The 20,639-nt window shown below is 36.1% G+C and overlaps 1 protein-coding gene across 5 annotated transcripts in view; it reads right to left on the reverse strand.

The window, feature by feature from the left end:
- The window catches only part of LOC113098796 (neogenin), an 83,751-nt gene that overhangs the window by 14,920 nt on the left and 48,192 nt on the right, over positions 1-20,639 (reverse strand). For all 5 annotated transcript variants that reach the window (XM_026263885.1, XM_026263884.1, XM_026263888.1 and 2 more), the window contains 2 exons: positions 9,874-10,149; positions 8,545-8,695 (listed from right to left, as the gene is read on the reverse strand). In XM_026263885.1, coding sequence (XP_026119670.1) covers positions 8,545-8,695; positions 9,874-10,149 — 427 coding nt within the window. The remainder of the gene's footprint in view (positions 1-8,544; positions 8,696-9,873; positions 10,150-20,639) is intronic.

Raw genomic sequence — 20,639 nt, forward strand, 5'->3', positions numbered from 1 at the left:
CAGGCTGATGTCTGTGTTGAGAAGAGGTCATCAACAAATACGTCCCATCTGTAATACACAAAACTGCTCCGTCTCCGGCCGGTTCATCCACATCAGTGAGGACAAAAGGTGCTCTTGTCAGTGAAGCAAGCCATTCGCATTCTTCCCAAGAATTCCTCCGTGATCCGCTGGCCTTCTGTAAAGCTCTAAACAGCATTCCGGCTCTAATCCATGAGATTCAAACGTGAGATAAGACAATTACAGCTGTGTATCTGAGCCCATCTGTTCATATCGGACACTCTTTACATGATTCCAAACATGGAGAAACCGGTCTCACATTAGAAAGCATTTATCAGAAATCCCTCTAAACCAGTGTTTATGCCTGGCCAGTAATGAATGAGCGGCTGAGCTGATAAGGAGGTGAATTTGTTTATTCAGTTCCTGCAAGCCATTCCACAATCTTCAGATTAGACTTACAACAACATGCCAGAGAAACAAACAATGGAGAGGGCGAAGAATGTGACTTATTCAGCACCGCTTCTCCTGCTGAAATCTAAGGCCTCTAAGCATATGAGATTTGTACGGTTTAAGCTTTCGGTCTTCATTCTTGGCATAGTACTACCTGAAAAGCTTAATTCACGTAATGACAAATCTCCACTAATGTAATTCTAAACCAGTATGGTGCTATTTATTTATACTATTTTACACACAATTCCATTGCAGTCAACATTCATAGTGACCTCTAAACATTTTTAAAATGTACTTAACAAGGTAAAAAAAAAAAAAAAGCATTTTTAAATTAAAAAAGTAAATTAAAAGCACGAAATAAATTCTAAAGGAATTAATAAATAAATAGCAACATTTATTTCATTTTACGCTTACTTATTTCTACTTGCATATATATTTGAGATTTGGTAAACATTACATTAAACAGTGTTATTAAATTTGTATTTTATTTTAAAGACTACCTTTAAGTGCACTTTAGATGATGGGAAAGGCATATTAAATGAAAAGAAAAAAAATACACAAGAAATAAGCATGCACAATTAAATACGCAATATTTTTCATACATATTCAATATGGACTTAAACATTTAGAAATGTTTTATTTTAATAATTTATGATCAATTAGCGTCGCATGCCTGTAGGTCATAGATACGTGCGTAGGAAAAAAGACTTATATAGTCAAAATATGAGAAAACAAGATAATCCCGCACACTATCAACTTGCAAAACAATAAAATAAATACTTTAATAGCAACGTTTCGATCGTATGATCTTCATCAGGCATCAACCTTGTAGCATACGATCGAAACGTTGCTATTAAAGTATTTCTTTAATTGTTTTGCAAGTTGATAGTGTGAGGGATTATCGTTTTCTCATATTTTAATAGTTCAAAATGCAACTTTAAGAGCCTTTAAAAATCCTATATTAGTCCTTCAAAAGTTTGAAACATAATAGAAACATCTATTTTTATGTGAAGTTTCATTTTAAATCATTTCAGTCACAGTCTCCTGTCTGTCTTCACTCACAGAGGGGCTTTTACCCCCCTTTTTGAGTAAAGACTCAAACTCAACAGGGAAAAATGAAAATTTGAATGGAGGATTTGTATCACTATCACACACACACACACACACACACACACACACACACACACAGACTACAGATGTTGTGTGAGCCGTGATGGACTCTGTCTACCCCTCTGAGGGACTGGGCATTGTGGGTAATATGACATTATTAGAATGTATCCAGCATCAGGAATACATTACATCGCCCGAAGACCATGAGAGAAGCAATTACGCTGTAAATGGAGTCTGTCAGCAATCATCAGTCCTGCACAGACAACCGGCAAAGAACCGCAATTAGACATTTAGCCGCTTTCAATCGCCAGCGTGAACTGACAACAAACCTCATCGGAGGAAGCCGTGAGAGACGCACGCGAGTTAGCGGCTTAAACAGGTCATGATTAGTCTGCTCAGCTCTTTTTAATACGATCAATTCAATCTTTATGGAACGCGTCGTTTCAAATTACGGTGGGTGGGATCGAATCATTACAACAGAAGCTCAACCAATCCCAATTCAATTCTGTCAAGACTGCAAACTCTGGTCCAAACACTTCATACACAGCATTTAAAACGGCATGATCACCATATGAACCTTAAATGATGCTGCAAATATATTTTCATCTCGTTTCATACAGGATTTTTTTGTATTATTATTTTTGTGCAAAAACAAAAAAATAAATTGTGTTGTATATATATATATATATCTATGTGCTGTAAAATGATTAATCACATCCAAAATAAATGTTTTTGTTTACATTACGTGTGTATGTGTACTGTTTATATTTATTATGCACACATATATACATATACATATATATATATATATATATATATATATATATATATATATATATATATATATATATATATATATATATTAGTGCTGTCAATCGATTAAAAAAAAAGTAACTAATTAATCGCACAATTTTTTAAAATTAATCGCGATTAATCGCAATTAAAAGACTGAAACTTTTTGGATATGTAAATGTAAAATGTAAATAATTAATGTAAACTCAAGACAAAGAAACTAATTAAATTCAAAATATGATTGTTTATTGGAATTTTTTTTTAACTTGTAACACAGATTTTCTCATGTAAACAACATACCTGCAATAAACCATCAATATCCTCCAAATTAACTGTTGGCTTGAAAGCTATATTTATTACAGAAATAAAAACACAGGCATGTAAGTACCATTTGAATTTCAAAACAATCAATGCCAATAAAAAACAAAAATGATTTCCATGTTGAATTCTAGGTGGACTGCAAAAAAATTCCAAAGTATAGTCATTGCCAGTGCTTTAAGTGGGCCGGTATGCACTGGTACTCAGTACCGCCACTTCCAAATATAGGTCTTGAGCGTACCGCCACCTCTCCGTGCGCCCAGAACGTGCTTGTAGCGTACCGGTACGCTCATTTGGACATCTGTTTTAATAGAGGTTTTAATCTTTTACCTGCACTGCCGATTTTCAGAGCGCCCTTCACAATGCAAGCTTCCTAATTCATCCCACCCAGAGCAGAAACTACATTACCCATTCACCCTTAAGTTACACAAGTGAATAGCGCATGTGTAGCTTTTCCCACTGTTAAGTGTCAACAACTCAACGTGGCCGGAGAAGGTGTGTGAAACTCGTTGTGAGTTATACTAAAGCAAAATCTTGAGTATTTATTGTCTGATAAACATTAAAAACTGTCTGCGGAGGTTGAGTCGTCCTGCAGCCCCCGCTGGCTGTTCATTGGCTGCAGCATCTTTTATCTAAGTTCTAAAAAAATACCGTAGACGGCAAGGCACAAATTTAGATATTCATTTATCTAATTAATCTATAGCCTATGCACAAATATTGTTTTAAAGCTTGATGAAGAGAGAGAGCGCAAGTTGCTGCAGCTGAGGAGGACAGTGATGCACGCGTACAGGAGTGATTGACAGTTCGCGGCACTGTGTACAAAAAATACTCCGCTACACAATTATTTCGTTATTTTCGTTTAAGCTTATTAACGTTAGCGTTACAGAAAGGTCTGATTTACGCACTGTTACAGTCATTGTTTTTTTTTTTTTTAAAACAATGACATTTGAGTTCATGATTTTAATGTTGCTGTTTCTTGTGGCAGACTAAATGAAGAGTAATGTTTCTTGTGGCAGACTGAAGAGTAATCCGGCAGAGTTTTATACTGAAACTTTCCGTCTAAAAGTCCTTCCTTGGTCTTATCCATATTTCTTTGCACGTTGAACACACATAGGCCACAACTGGAAATAAAAAAAAACTGCAACCGCGTTAATTGCGTTATTTTTTTTTAACGCGTTAAATATTTCAAATTAATCGAATGCGTTAACGCGCTAATTTTGACAGCACTAATATATATATATATATATATATATATATATATATATATATATATACATACAAACACACACACACACACACATACATATATATATATATATATATATATATAAATAAATTGGGAATAATGTAATAAATTGTATATAATAATAATATTATATATATATATATATATATATATATAATAATATTATATATATATATATAATAATATTATATATATATATATATATATATATATATATATATATATATATATATATATATATATATACATATGCATACATATATATATGGGGTGAATATATAAATTTCTAATATTTTTCTTATAAATGTTAAATATTCTGTTATACCTAAAGGCTACATAACTAGATTAATGCAATTACTACTAAAATATATGTTAATAATCAGGTAATATATTAGAATTGTAATTAAAAATAAAAAACTATATGTAAGTATTTTTATATACTTAATATATACAAACATATATTTACATATATTTTTACCATTTACAAAAGAAACAGGATTTCCTTTCTTAAAGCACTTTCCGTCTATAATTCCTAAATTGTGTTTCACAATAAAATGTATAAAAGAAAGAAAAACATCATTAATTTTGCATGAGCCGCAGCAGGGATGGAGCTTTATCCCCAATCTTATTAGGACAGCGACTGTCAGAAAACAGCCTTCCTAAATACACCACCTACACAATCCTCTGATCTGACTCACAGATGTGAAGGGCAGTCTTCTTGTTACTTTTACCTTAAACTATCCCAAATTATAAATATATGCATAAGCACAAAAGAAAGGGGTGTATATATACATTTCTGGTGTATTTCTTATAAATAAAAAATGTTCTACTAGAGCTGTAGTCAAGTCCAGCTTTGTCGAGTCCAAGTCAAGTCCAAGTCCAGGACTAGTCGAGACCGAGTCAAGACCGAGTCCAAAGAGGTTCGAGTCCAAGTCAAGTCCAAGTCCAAAAGTTTCGAGTCCAAGTCCAAGACCGAGTCCAAATGAGTGAAAAAAGGGTCCTATTCAAGACCACATACTTAACTACTGATAATGTTTGTGATGCGAGAGAAAGCATATCTCCTATTCTAAGAAAATCATTTTACATTATTATTTGTAATGATCAAAAAGCATGTGCAAAGTAACAACTCTGTAGGACAGGGGTCTCCAAACTACATCCTGGATGACCAATGTCCTGAAAAGTTTAGCTCCAACTGGCCTTAAAACACCTGGAAGATTAGTGTGTCTAGTAAGAGCTTGATTAGGTTCAAGTGTGTATAATTAGGGTTAAAGCTAACAGGGGCGTTAAACAAGATCCTGGGCCCTATGCATATGCAGTCCTGATGGGCCCCCATGCCCCCCAACCATGAAAATATCCAGGTAAAATAAAATATATTTCAGATTCATACTTTTCAAGGGCCCTCTCTTCCTTTGGGGCCTTGCTAATGAGTACTGGTTTTACCCCCAGTCCGACCCTGGAAGCTAAACTTGGATAAACAAACAAAGTTTGGAACTGTAAGGTCAAATAATTTTTATGTACTTTATTTTTTGTTGACATTATATCTGTGGTCAAAAATGTATATGACTATGCCTAATTGGCACAGTGCACAGACACACGCAAAGCTCGGGATATGACAAATGCGCGCAGCAAGGCTAGAATGGATACGTTTGGCTCTACTGGGCATGCGCACATAAATACAGCAATTTTTGTCATACTGTGCTAGTGTTTGCATAGACTAGTCGAGCACTGTCGGAAACAATCGACTACTCCAGCATGCATTAACCATAATGCATACAAAGTGTTTGCAAGTACGACGTGAATTTTAGAATTACAATATTGCGTGGAGCTGTTACTATATGACCTTATCTATGTTGCATGTAAAAATAAAATAGGCCTATGTAATGTAATAATTAGGGTTGTGCCTGAAGCCGAATACCTTATTCGGAATGGCACGGATAATGGCTTAAAAAACGAATAACGGACAAGGAATAATTCTGCCTGAATACTCGGCTGAAGCTGAAACAGTCTGGTGTTTGCTAGATAACAGGTGAGCCAGGGGATCAGCGCCAGAAGTGAATGAATGTAAACTTTATGAGTGAAAAGCGCGCAAATCAAACACCGCATTGTTGTCGCCTCTCTGTGCATCTCTCAGAAATCAGAGCATTGCAAGAGTAATTTTACCTATAATAATACATCATAGCTACACGTTATATTATTTGTATATATTTAAAAGGCAAATATTGAAAGCTTAGGCTACCATGATACGAATGAATGGAATAAGCACAGCGCGCTCACCAATCAAACAGCCGCGCTGCGCGTCTCAGTCTCTCAAAAACCAAATCAGTTCTCTCTCAAGAGTAGGCTAATAATCAGCTTCGATACGGATACATTGTCTACTTGTCCTACATGTTTGCATCTTTATGTTTTGCTGGTTTGCGCGGCACACACACATCTGTTTAGTGAAGTCGACTCTACATTATAGACTCGCTCAAAGTGTTCTGCGTAATGAGAATGTGCATTGAATAGATTCAGTCGTGTTCAAATGATCACTATGACACGTTTGTCATGACATCTCTCTGCTTGCATAATAAATATTATTTTAGAAATTAATAATTAATTCAGTTTAACACGACATACTTGTTCAGTGATAACTACGAAAAAATATATAAAAAGTCATAACAGTCTTATCAAGTAACTGTAGGCTACGATGTTGTATCCGAATGCAGATAGGAAAAAATTTGTGATTGTTACAGATACAAATACTGGCTGTTACATGAAAATGTAAATATGTAATGTCATATATAAAGTTTTTAAAATTTACATATTTAATTGTTGCATAAGGCTATACATTAATACGCGTTTATTGATAAAAAAAAAAGGCTATCTAGGTGTAGACGTAAATAAAACACAATCTAACAGGTAGAAAATTAAATTAGAAACATCTAAACTTTTCAGGTCGCAGTAAGTGCACCACTGGTCATGCACATCCTTTCCCGGAACAATACTGAAAGCTAAGGCAAGATGGAGAAACAGATTATCATAGTTGTACAAGGATAGTCATTTTTTAAATGAATCTATTAGCAGAGCTACTGCAAGTGATTTTAAGTGCTGGAATTCCATTTATTCTTTGCTGAAACTTCTGCGTCATCATGGAGAGCGGGTCATGGTTGCCCAGCAACAGCAGACGCCACTGGAGCGCGAGCGCAGATTACAGAGTGCTTTGGAAATAAGGAGAGCGGCGCGCCTAGCGTTTTCCACACAGTTTCAGTCGCGACATCATGCAAATGTGGTTTTGTTTTGAAGGAGACATTTTTTATTTTAATTTTTTTGCTGGACTCGGTCGAGACCAACTAGAAGACTTGGCGAGTCCAATGGCCAAGTCCGAGACAAGTCCGAGTGCAAATTCAATGAGTCCGAGACAAGTCCGAGACGACAGAAAAATGTCTCGAGTCCGGACTCGAGTCCAAGACCGGACTCGAGTACTACAGCCCTATGTTCTACTACATTTTAAACCATATCAGATATACAGATATAATACAATATAAATAAATAAACAAATTAAATAAAACAACCAATTAATGTGCACAAAGGAAAGTGGTGCAAACTTAAACTTTAAATAAAAATATTATACTTTATAAATGTTGCCTTGTACTAAGTGCAAATAATAAAATTACCTGAACTGAAACACAAATAAAAAGTAAAAATAAATATTTAAGAAAACAAAAGCACGAAGTAAAAATTGAAATAAATGTAAATATGCAACAAAAAAAAAGCTAATAAAAATGTATGTCATTTACAAGTTTAATACTCAGGGTAAGTGGTTAACTCTAAATCTTAATATGATCGATAGTAACAGTAGTGATTTATTAATCTAATCCACTAGATGCTGGCTGCTGACCTTGAATGTGTTTGGATGCAGACTGTAGATCAGTAAATGCAGTAATACAACCCTAGTGTGTAAAGGGATCATACGCAGAGAGTTAGGAAATCAAAAGAGACAAAGCAGCAATAAAACGCATGTAATCGCTTCTGCACGTCCACAATGCAAACACCATAAACCCTCGGCTGAAATCCCATCAGGGTGAATAGAGAGGGTAATAATGAATGACAGCGCTCTGTGGCCCTGACAGCCCATTTACATGCCGTGACAATCCAGGCCTTTCTACATTATTCATGTCCACCGCATGACAACAGCCAACCCTCCTCAGGAAAACCGGGTGGGAGAGAGGACAGCGGCTATCAGGTAAACTATGTAAGGCAATTTACTGCGTGTAAATGGCGAGTGTGACTTCAGACGAAGCCACGCTCCAGATAAGAGCATCATTCAACTATGCCAAACGACACAATGGTCACGTGGTGATGATATCCAGGCGTCAGTAATTACCTCCGCCGGATAATGCGGATATTTTACGCTGAGGAATTTGGACAGACGTTGAATAGTCGATAGCACGATTAAGAGCAACTGAATGGATTCTTTATGTGTGCGCTGATTCGTTACAAGTTCGCTTTAGTCTGCCAAACCACCGACGTGCTCTGATCTCATAACTGAACAAATTTCTTGCATCCAGCCAATTTTGATAACGTATGGTTCTCTGTGCAAACGTGATTTATTGGTGTTTCTTTCTTAAGGGTTCGGGTTCTGATACACTCACCTCTCGTCAACCGGCCGGTCGTTAAACGTCCAGCGAATCACGGGCACGGGGAATCCCTTCATGACGCACGGTAATAACACGCTCTCCCCGATAACCTTCACCACAGAAACCGGGCCCTGGAGAGTCTCCAGCTTTTCTTCAACACCAGAATCTGCAAAAACACACAAAAATAGCACAAATGTGACCATAAATGATCTTATCAGTAAACTCACAATTCAATGAATAAAACTTACAATAATAATAATAATAATAATAATAATAATAATACAATTATTATTTTACTTATGATAATATATTTAATTTATTGTAATAATAAAATAATAATGATAATATATTTATAATAGTATAATAAAAAATTAATTTACTTTAAAATGTTATAATAAGTGTGTATAAATATATTTAATTTTTTATAAACAAACTGTATCGTCTCATGAACATTTGAAAGAATTCATAATTTAAAAAAATCAAATTTATTTTTTTTTTATTCTACTTCATTTTATAATTTTCCGAGATGCTTCTAGAAAGCTACCCGCAAAGCTCCCTGAAAAACTGACTTAAACCCATTTTTAGAAAGTGAAAATACCACTGTTCTAATAATTTTTGCCACTGTGTGTGTATATAGTATATATATATATATATATATTATATTACATTTATGCATGTAGCAGACACTTTTATCCAAAGCGACTTACAGTGCATTCAGGCTATCAATTTTTACTTTATTTTTACTTTTATTACTTTCAGTGTAAACGGTGACTAATAACAGATAATATATTGACAGTATTGAGGTCGCGTCAGCTCACAGCACACACAAAGAAACAAACATCGACAAACATACTGCAGTAGAAACAAAAATATAAATATTCTATATAGTATATGCAACATCACACGACCAGGAGAGATTCTGCTGGTTTCCAAATGTGATATTGATTTTATACAACTTTAGTTAAATTAACAATATTACATGACTTACATTTAAGACACACTGTGGATCATTTTCGCTCCATTTTGCTAAAAACAAAACTAGTTCTAAACAAAGCCACAGCAATACAGTCGTGCATCTGCGAGCAACACACAATGAACATTTCATATTTGTATATCAAAAAAGTAAGCAAAAAAAGTCAAACATTATTCTAATAACATTATTTATGCATTTGAACCGATGGAGTTTGTTGATATTGATTTAATTTGAAAAGTAACAACCATACAGTGTCTTATTATTCTAACTTAATGCATTGATCACATGGAAGAATTTGACGTAAATGGATATATATATATATATATCACTTATTTTTAACCTGTCAGAATAACTTTGTTCCCTGTGTGTACCTGCAGACACCTGTAGTTCTGCGTCCTCTGTGGTTTTGGGTGGTCCCAGGCCGTCGATGGTGCAGTGGTAGAGACCGGCGTCGCTCTGGGAGGCGTTGCTGATGACCAGAGCTCCACTGGGCAGCTGTATGACCCTGGTGTCCAGCTCCACGGGCCGACCGTCTCTCTCCCAGCGGGTGAACGGGACGAGCTCTTCGGTCACCTCGCAGCTCAGCATCTCAGAGCCGCCCGAGCGCACCGACACACCCTCCGGCTGACTGAGGAACCGAGGAAGTCCTGCCAGAACGAACAGATCAGTAAAGCTCAGTTCATCTCAACACTGACACAATGAAGAAATTAAGTGAGAACAATTCAAATAGCCAACCCCCGAGGAGCTACAGACGGAGATGAGATGCTTTGCTAACTCTGGAGAAATTAAGTAAATAACACTAATGGTGTCGTCAAACCAATTAGCAAATAAACTCGGGAGACGAGCAGCCATTAAGCATGTTTGAAGAGCACGACGGAGGGTTTGTTCGCCAACATATTCCACTCATTTTATTAATACACTGATTAATGCATACTAATTAACTGAAGAGGCTCATTTCAATGGAGAGAAACAGATTTGACTTCGAATTCCAGTTTAACTCACCAACTTGCTCATTTAAATAGAGTTTATTCAAAGCCTGCCACAAATTAACATTCATCTCAAATAAGGAATAAAAGAACAGTTTCAAAAGATATATACACTAAATGACCCTTAACTGTTGAGTGATCACACACACACAAACACACACACATCCCATAGGTGTAATGGTTTTTATTCTGTACAAACTGTATATTCTATCGCCCTACACCAACCCTACACCTAACCCTAACAGGAAACTTTGTGCATTTTTACTTTCTCAAAAAAACTCATTCTGTATGATTTATAAGCGTTTTGAAAAATGGGGACATGGGTCATGTCCTCATAAGTCACCCTCTCCGTCTAATACCTGTGTCATACCCATGTCATTATACAGAGTTGAGTCCTGATATGACACACACACACACACACACACACACCTAAAAAAATCATAATAATTTGAATGCGACTTCTAAAGTGTTGTTGATTTCATCCTTTGTTGTGAACATGACAAAGGTAAGTAATGTATGTAGAAGACAAACATTAAATCAAATTTAGCACAAGAGTGCACTAAATATTTAATATTTTTTCATCTAAAAAGGAAAAACACAACTCTTTGTGCAATTAATTGCTGTGAAACTTCATCAAAAGATGAAGCACAAATAACCAGACCTTAAACACCACTGAGGATCCTTACACACAAACACAAACACAGAGAAGATAGTTATTTCTGCAGTAGTTCAAAGATGTTCCTGAAGTTTGTGGAAGAGCTTTATAATTCAGACGGCACTCTCTCTAACAGCTGAATGTATGAGAGCCCAGAGCGTCTCTGACATCCTAATGCTCTCCTGGGCTATTTAGGTGTCCGGGCTGATGTAGGACTTGGTGTGGTCCAGAAGCACTAGAGTAGTGTGTGTGTGTGTGTGTGTGTGTGTGTGTGTGTGTGAGAGAGAGAGAGAGAGAGGTCTGCTGACAGGTCTGTAAATTAGCCCGAGCCTATGACTCGACTCCCACACACACACACACACAAACACACACTGCTTTTAGCGCCACACAAAATCCCAGAGCGCCGACGCAACAGGCCTGAAGACACAACACTCGAACGGTTCTCCTTCACTGGAGATGTGTGACTGCATCAGGACTCAAGCTGGGCAAATAAGGACACAACAATGTGCTGATGGTAGACGGAGCCACCGTGTGTAAACACTTTACTGAACCTGTCAGAGAGAAACGCGCTCAGTTCACATATGCAAACATGCATTCAGACTAGACAAACACTAATACTCCGTCTGCACAGATGAGACCATCATAAACACACTGACAAACTCAACACACACAAACACACAAACTCTAACAGCGCTTCATTTACTTAAACTAGCACTAGTACTACTAAACTTAAGTTGGTAGTTGTTCAAACCTGTAGCTCGAAGTATTACATTTCAGCATTGTGCAATAAATCTTTCAGAGCGCCTTTGCAAGCTAGCACTGTGTTGGCTAGTTTGCTACCCATGTTCCTCTAGTGCATTCATTCATTCAATCACACAGAAGCTGTGGCTCTGAAGCCGAGTGACAGAATATCAAACAGCTGCTCTGTCAGCCTGCTGGTGTTTTGAGAGGGAATACACGAACATCCCAGCACACACACACACACACACACACACACACACACACACACTCACTGGAGGAGTGAAGATTCCAGAGTTCTGCTTGCAGCCCACATAGAAAAGTAAGAAAACAAACACAAGCGTGCAGCTCGAGCAAATAATGTCGTGTGTGATCCATCCACATGCTGTATGCACGTCTGGAAAGATCCAGCCTCCGATCTCACTGCATCCATCCCTGATGTGACGGAGAGATACCGGAGGGGAATCATTAAACACAGCTTGGAGCTGTCTACAGCCTGAAGGCAGACAAATCCATCCACACACACACACACACACACACAGACGTGACAGACATTCACACAACAGCTCTGAGGCCAGTTCATATTTCTCTCACTGGAACGTGTGATTCTGTTCTGTTCTTTCACTCGGAGTTATGAATGAACAGGACTTCTTAGACTTTCTTAGTGCTGCGAGCTTTACAACTCATCACCGTGCTAAGAGCAGCTACGCTAGTGATAGAGCGATATATCAAATAATTGAGTGCAGATGAGATGAGATCACCTACAGAGCTAAACCTGAGATACACCAAACATCTGACATTTTTTATTATTATTACTTTTGCCACAACCAATGATAATTTAGTCAACACAATTATTGACAAAAAAAGTTTTTTCTTTTAAATATTTATTCTGTTAATAATAATGAGGAAAAAATTACAGTGGGTAAGTAGCAACATACTAATTATTTTCAGTATTTTTTACCCCACCTCCAAAAAAAAAAAACTGTTAAAAATGAGAAAGAAAATGAGATTCTATTAAATAAATCAATGTTAGTCATTGTAACAATGTATAATTAATGTTGTTATTTATTAGCATTACAATGTTATTTAGATGTTTGGTGTTTTTAGATAATATATCAAATGTATATTCACTTATTGAATATAAACAAATAATTTGGATTAATTTCTCATTAACTTAAATGTTAATTTTATAGACTAAACGAAAATGTACCATTAATTGAAAAATGGACAATTAAATTTTTTTTAAATGTTACAATTCAAGATTAAAATGGACATGATTATAGATCAGAATCAGAATCAGAATAAAATCCACCCTGGAATAAATATATTACAAACAACGGTACATTTTACAATTTAGATCTTTTTTTTCTTGCAAATTCAAAAGTATCTCTCTCACAATTCTAGATTTTTCTCCAAATTTCATGTTTATTTCCAACAATCGCAAGTTACAAATTTGCAATTCTGCCCCCCCCCTTAGAAATCCTGAGTATATATATCTCCCAATAACTAACTTGAAAATGCAAGACAAAAACTCAGAAAAAAATATAACAGATATAGATATAAACTCACAATAAAAAAAATTTTTACTCAAAATTGTGAACTTGTGATCTCACAATTGCAATTTATAAGCTTTCACCACACATTTAATAACTTGCAAAAGTCAGAATCGAGAGATAAAACTGTGAGCTATAAACTCAATTGCAATTACAAGAAAAATCTCTTAATTGTGATATAAAGAGTCACAATTGCCGTGTATGGAAATTAATCTCAAGAAACCATTTCCACTGTAAAGAATCTTCTGTGTAATGAAAAGATTCCACAGATGCTTTGTTCATGGAGTGAAAGAGAACACCTCCGCTCTCTCCATACTGAGCTGACACATGCACACATGAGAAATAGTAAGATGTTGTCACATTAGATATCAGCCTCTTTCCAAAGGGCTGGTGAGGATTGAGGCCTCCTCACATTCCACCGCCGAGCAAACAAGACAGAAAAAGCTCTTCCATTCATCTGTGGATTTCATCAGCCCTCCACAAACATTTGCTCCTCCGGTTCCCTCGCACTTCCCCCGTGTGTCCGAGCGCTCCAAGAGCAACACGAGACCTCACACGCGCTCACGGGGGGAGTGTAAACAGGACACTCCCGAGACCACACAGGGTCCCATTCAGATGCAGGACGCGGCTCAGAGCCGCCACACAAACAGCTTTCAGTGTGACGGACGGCGGTTGCTGCAACAGCCAAGACGCTTGTCTTTTGATGGAAGGGCAAATTAGGACCCAACTCCTTATTTACATGTGAAACAGGGTGATATTTTCTAAGGACCATACCACTTTTTCCAGTACTCGGCCGATACCTTTTTACCGATACGATACTTAAGTTTTTTGGTACTTGCCAATACTTAGAACCGATATCGATATTTTTATTGTATTTGTAAAGTTTGTACACATTGTGTAGAGTAACCAAAAGAATAGGTAGTATGTTAGCTGGTTAATTTCATTTATCAAATAGATATATCCTTCAGTTATTTTAACACTTTATTATGCCCATTAAAATCTATTTTATAAGTTTTAGTTACTTTCACTGTTAATGTTTTGCACTATGGTAACTCATCTTTAATTTAATAGCATTAGAGCTGCTCCATTGCAGCAGCGCTGTACTGTAATTACGAGCTTCGCTGTAATAATGCAGGGGACCATTTGTTACAAATCTTAGCGTTTTTTTATCTGAAACGTGCTGTGATTTATACGCCAAAGCATCTCGTGTAATACAGAAACACTCATGTAGCAAATAAAACATGCACAGTGCGTGCACTGACATTGATTTGACATTTATCGTGATAATTATCGATATCGATTGATATTGAAAAAATTATCATGATAATTTACAAGAAAATTTACGATAAAGTATGAGTAAGAAGTATAGGAGCTCAGTGTCGGACCCGATACCAAGAGAAGTATCGGTTTTGAAGCATCCCTAATATTTTTAAAGGAACAGTTCATTATAAAATAAAAAAATTGTTTTCGGATGGTTGAGCAAATGTCAGTGAGCATTTACTTTCTTCCAGGCAACACAAAAGTAGATTAAGATTCCGTGAAGTGACTAAAATGTTATTTCAAATCTTTTGATAATATATAAAATATTTATGCATTTATTTTATTTATATTTCATTAATATATATATATAATTGTTAACTTAAATACTTCCATTGACAACTGAAATTTACCAATTCTTAATTATTTTTTTGATTAAGATAAACTATAAAAATAAAAAAAGTACTTTCAGACTTTGTGACACAAAAGATGATGTTTTTCAAATATCTGTAAGGTGATTTAAATGTTATGATTTTTAGCTAACATATGAAATGTTTATTTATATTTGAAATAAATATATACTTTTGCACTGATTTCTTATTTTTATTATTAAAATTGACTTTTAAAAAGTGACTCTTTGCTATGAAGCTTCTATGGACAAGATAGCAGCATAAAAGTAATTAATATGCCAGATATTTTTTTTTCTGAAGTCATACAACCATACTCATGTAAATAAATATAAATCTCAGTTGCATGATTGATTTTATAATTGCAAAACATGTTAACTGAATTATTGCACAGCTCTATATAGACTGAACAAAAATTTGGTGTAGAAACAATTTTCATTTAAGATTCACAAACAGATAAAAAGAAACAAAGTAACACATTAAATTAATGCTTTCAGACAACTTGGAATATTGTGCAGGGACTATATTGTCAGCTTGCACTCACCGTGTTGAAATTAGCAGCTCTGAAATTCAGCAAAACATCTTCACAAATGAAGGTGAGCAAGGGGCAGGATTTTCCTTCATTCAAGGTCTCTTGAATTTCTGATCTTAAGTTAAGAGTAAATTTGAGAGTTAGTAATGCAGTCAGATGCTGAACTTCACACGATAAGATGTGAACCAATAACCACGGCAGTAATACAAATATTTTCAAGCCCTGAAGCTAAAACCACACTGAAAGGTGTGAAAAGCGTTAGAGACAGACTGCAGGACCGTAATGAGTCCGAGGACAGAAACGCTCAGACAAACGAGCGGCTCAAATCAATACGTGTGCTTCACTAATGTAAAATCAATCACAGGAGAGGAGGAGAGGAAGTGAGAGCCCTCAACACTGAAACAAAGAGGAGCTGCCATTGTTGGTGGAGGAAACGCTTGAATATAAATGATTGTGCCACTGCGACAGCTGTCACTATAGCAACACAAACATCTGGAGCACATGTGTGGGAAAATGTTTCAAAATTTGATGCATTTAAATGCAAATACACAGTGTGCTTTCATTTACATCTCAAATATGTTGCTTTGTTTGTATTTGGAGTAACTAAGTAAACACTGATGCTACTAAACTACATTCAGTAGCTTGACAATAGCTCAGCTTTCTTCTTAAAATAGGATTCACATATTCAAAAACATTCTACATCATGGCAAATGGACAAATATATACCACATTTAATATATAAATGAGTGTTAGATATTTATCCAACAGCTATTTCTGATCCTCGATTCTGATTGGCTGATAAGAGTGTTGATATTAGAGTCCGACAGAACTCAGTTTCACCGTTCGTATCACTCCGCTTGCTGAAATTGTCGTACTTCTCACAGCGAGTTTCAAGGGGGACGCCCAAATCCACTATCATTTTTTTTTAATTATATGGTTTTGTGTAACAGAATGAAGTTTTAAGAGCATTTTAGGCGAGAATGTGCTTGTACGTAGGGTTGCACGATATTGGAACAAAACTCACATTGCGATATTATGTTTCTCTGCGATATACATTGCGAGAAAAAACAACAACAACAACAGATGACTTGAATAGCTCTATTTGGATAAAAATAATCAATTATTAAGCAGAGATTTTGTAGGTGAGTAAATTAGTATAGAAAATAAACGAATAAGCATAGATACGTATAACAGAACAATGATACAAATGAAATAAGCGGTGCTTTATATATTTCAGGTAAGTCTTATAGTATTGAGGTACAAAATGTAATAATCAAATGTAAAAAAACATTGCGATATCGATATCAATATCGATATCGATGCTGAAACGATATATCGTGCAGCTCTGCTTTTATGTACTGTCAAATATGCTGTTTGTTAATAAAGTCTATTTAAAAATTAGCAACAATGTTTTCAGAGACGCGAGATCCAGAGTATCAGCACTCATAAACCCTCGGAGAAAGCACTCACCTCAGCCACATCTTCTGAAATTTACCGCTGGCTCTGATGTCTCTGTAGTGGTTAAACATGAGATATATCTCTTTTTGGTTAAATCTGACAAGCAGTCTTTTGTTTCATCAATCTATTAGTTGTTGCTGGAATTAGTAACGGAGGCTTGGGCTCAGAGGTTGACTGCCAACTTTAAAGGGATACTCCACCGTGTTTTCATATTAAACTATGTTTTTCCCTTACCTAAGACGAGTTGATACATACCTCTCTCGTCTCAGTGCGTGCACTCAATCGCTTTGGCGCGCCGTGACACTTTGAAAGCACTTAGCTTAGCCCATTCATTCAATATGGGCCAAGCAGAGAAGCTACCAAACACCTCCTTGTAAGCACTTCGTCTTGGCGCAGTAATATCTTCACTCGTGAAAAATCCTCTCACCGGCCCCCGCTCCCTCTAGTGAAGATATTACTGCGCCAAGACGAAGTGCTTACAAGCACTTGCCATGGTATTCCGCCATACAATATAGTTATCCATTTTACACGCTTAGAAAAGCGCAACGTTTTGTTTTGTGTTACCGTCCCAGGTCGAGTTACACTACGCGAGTAACAGTATTTAAATTGGGAAAACGTGGAGGTGTTTGGTAGCTTCTCTGCTTGGCCCATATTGAATGAATGGGCTAAGCTAAGTGCTTTCAAAGTGTCACCGCGCGCCAAAGCGATTGAGTGAAAACACGGTGGAGTATCCCTTTAAGGCCCGTTCACACCAAACACGATAACTATAAAGATAACGATAAAGATATAGTTCTAAAAATCGTTCTCAATATTAAAGAATATCGGAGTACACACCACAACTATAAGGATAAAGGCAAAGAGAAACAATATCGTTGGAATCACTTTCAGAACGATTTTTTTTTCTGATGAACGATAAAAACATTGCCAACCAATTAGAATCAATCCTGCTGTAATGAGCTTGAGAATTTAAAGCAGCAGACGCGCATCCGCTTAGAATACACAGACAATATCGTTCGCTGGTGTGGACGCTAATATCATTATCTTTATAGTTATCGTTCTTGGTGTGAACGTGCCTTTAGACTGGGGAAGGAAGTAGTTCACACAGAAGAGGACTTTTAGAGACACTCCATTGTTATTTTTGTTTATATATTTACAAACTTGTGACATTGAAGTGTCGTATAAATGCAATATCACACGCTTAGACATGAGATGCGGCTGAATGTCGGCACACTGTGATTCCCTGCAGCACTCAACCTGAATCACAGCCGTGCCGATTTACAGCTATATCTCGCGTCTAAGAGTGTGATATTCCATTTATACAACACTCATGCTCATATATGAAAATTTCTGTAAAAAATTTAAACGTAGCTGTTTTTATGCGTGAGTCATTGACTTACACAACAATAACTATTTATACAATGACAACACTGAATAAAAAAACGATTCATTCAGAAACTGAACATGTTTGTGAAGGAGTCGTTGAATCGTTCACTCAGCTAATTTTCTCAAAATCAATTATTTATTCAGGAACAAAACGTGAGGGAGCAAACGAGTCACTGAATCGTTCACCGAATCGTTTTTCTAAACAATTCACAGAGGACTGATTCATTCATTACTCATTATTGTTTTTGTTCATTATTTTGTTTTCAGAAAAATGGCACTCTGTTAAAAAAAATTTGTTTTAATTGTTTTTTGTTTTTTCAGAAGGGGAGTGTGATTATAGTTCGCCTACTTTAGATGATAAGTAGCCAGGCACAGTTCGTATTCAAAGCATCTTCCCTCACATTGCTCTCTTTCTGCTTTTAACATTCAGGCTTATTATCTGGGAGTATTATCTACAGCACGCCATCAGAGCTCAGGTTTAAAACTCTCACCAATGCTCTGTGTTTAAAGGCAAACACAGACCTTAAAACCAGATCACAAAACGATTCTGCGTTACTGCAACCCGTTCCTCTAAAATAGCAAAGAAATGTTCAAAGATGTAAATATATGCATGTAAAATCACCCATGGCCTTCTGTAAATAACTCCTGAAGGCGAATGAACCATGAGCTGCAAGGTTTCACACGTGAGCCGACGATCTAAGGCATAGCGTGACTGTGTTAATCTTTAACATTTTAGTGATTGCGTAATGACTGCAGAGTAATGACATATATGCTTTGTTTACTGAAGGCGTTAATGGAGTCACAGAGCCGGCCACAGCATTAATTCACTTCCAGTGTTAATGGGGAAAGCAGCGAACGCTGCTAATGCAGAAAGCAGAGTGGTGTTCGGTTTAAAAAGGTCCAGATGCATTAGCTGAATCCAGATGAGGTGTACAGTACAGCTGTATGCACTCAGGATGAGTTCAGGTCTAGAAAGCTTTCGTTGAAAAGCACTGCACCTTAATGAAAGCAGAAAGACTAGACGTCAAAAGAGTCATTTTATTTCATAATGAATTTTCTTTCGCCATTCAGTTTGATGTACTAGCTAGACATACTCTGAATGGCAAAACTCTCTGTCCAGTCCAGCCAGACCATAATTCAGTAATACTGCTACTTTGAAAAATGTATCAATATAAAAGTCATTCAATTAAGTCTTAAAGGTACAGCAGCATTAAATTAATAAAATAAAATAAAGTGTCAAATAAAAAAATATTTAAAATAATATAGAAAAATAATTTCATGTCAAAAACTTGTAAAAATACATAAAAATAAAACATTACAAATAAAATACAAATTTAAATAAATCCTAATAAATGCATTGTTAATAAACAATTTTTAAAAATCATAAAATCCAAAAAAAATGGAATTAAATATTATAAAATAAAAATATAATATAATATAATATAATATAATATAACTTTATACATCCTCTTCATATCCTCAGTAGCACTTCAAATTAAAATGGATAGGTCAGAATCAGACCGAAAAGGTGCATAATACTTGCAGGTCTGAAGGTGAACTCGTTAAAGAGGAGACACAGCAGGAAGTCAAGGACGATGGAGAACATGAGGTGGAGAGATCATCCAGTCATCATTAAACTCCATGATGGAGGCTGCTGACAGGCCAGATCTTACGAAAGGTCAATGATCATCTCCAGACGACTGCACACAGGTCACTCAGACTGCTGTGGAGATGAGCAGTCTATCGTGAGATCGGAGCAGTGGCCACGAGTTTGTGTTCTCCTCTGATAGACGTGGGCTGAGACGAGACCACAAATGATAAAGGTCAAATGTGTCTGCTTCAACCGGAAGTTAATGTATTCCTGCTTCAAGATCAGTCATTCCACTTACAAATGATTGATGAATGAGCTGGTGAAGAGTCTGACTGGTGACGCTGAGAATCAGGATAGGTCAGACCGAATTTATCCTTGAGGCCAAATCAAAAAATTTTTTTTTTTTATAAAATAAAATAAAAATGAAATACAAAATATGACCCTAAAGCACAAAACCAGTCATACGGGTATTTTTTTTTTAATTTGAGATTTATGCATCATCTGAAAGCTAAATAAATCATCTCTCCATTGATGTATGGTTTGTTAGGAGGACAATATTTGTCTGAGAAAATCTGGA

Source organism: Carassius auratus, unplaced genomic scaffold, assembly GCF_003368295.1.
Source record: "Carassius auratus strain Wakin unplaced genomic scaffold, ASM336829v1 scaf_tig00216674, whole genome shotgun sequence".
Taxonomy (NCBI): domain Eukaryota; kingdom Metazoa; phylum Chordata; class Actinopteri; order Cypriniformes; family Cyprinidae; genus Carassius; species Carassius auratus.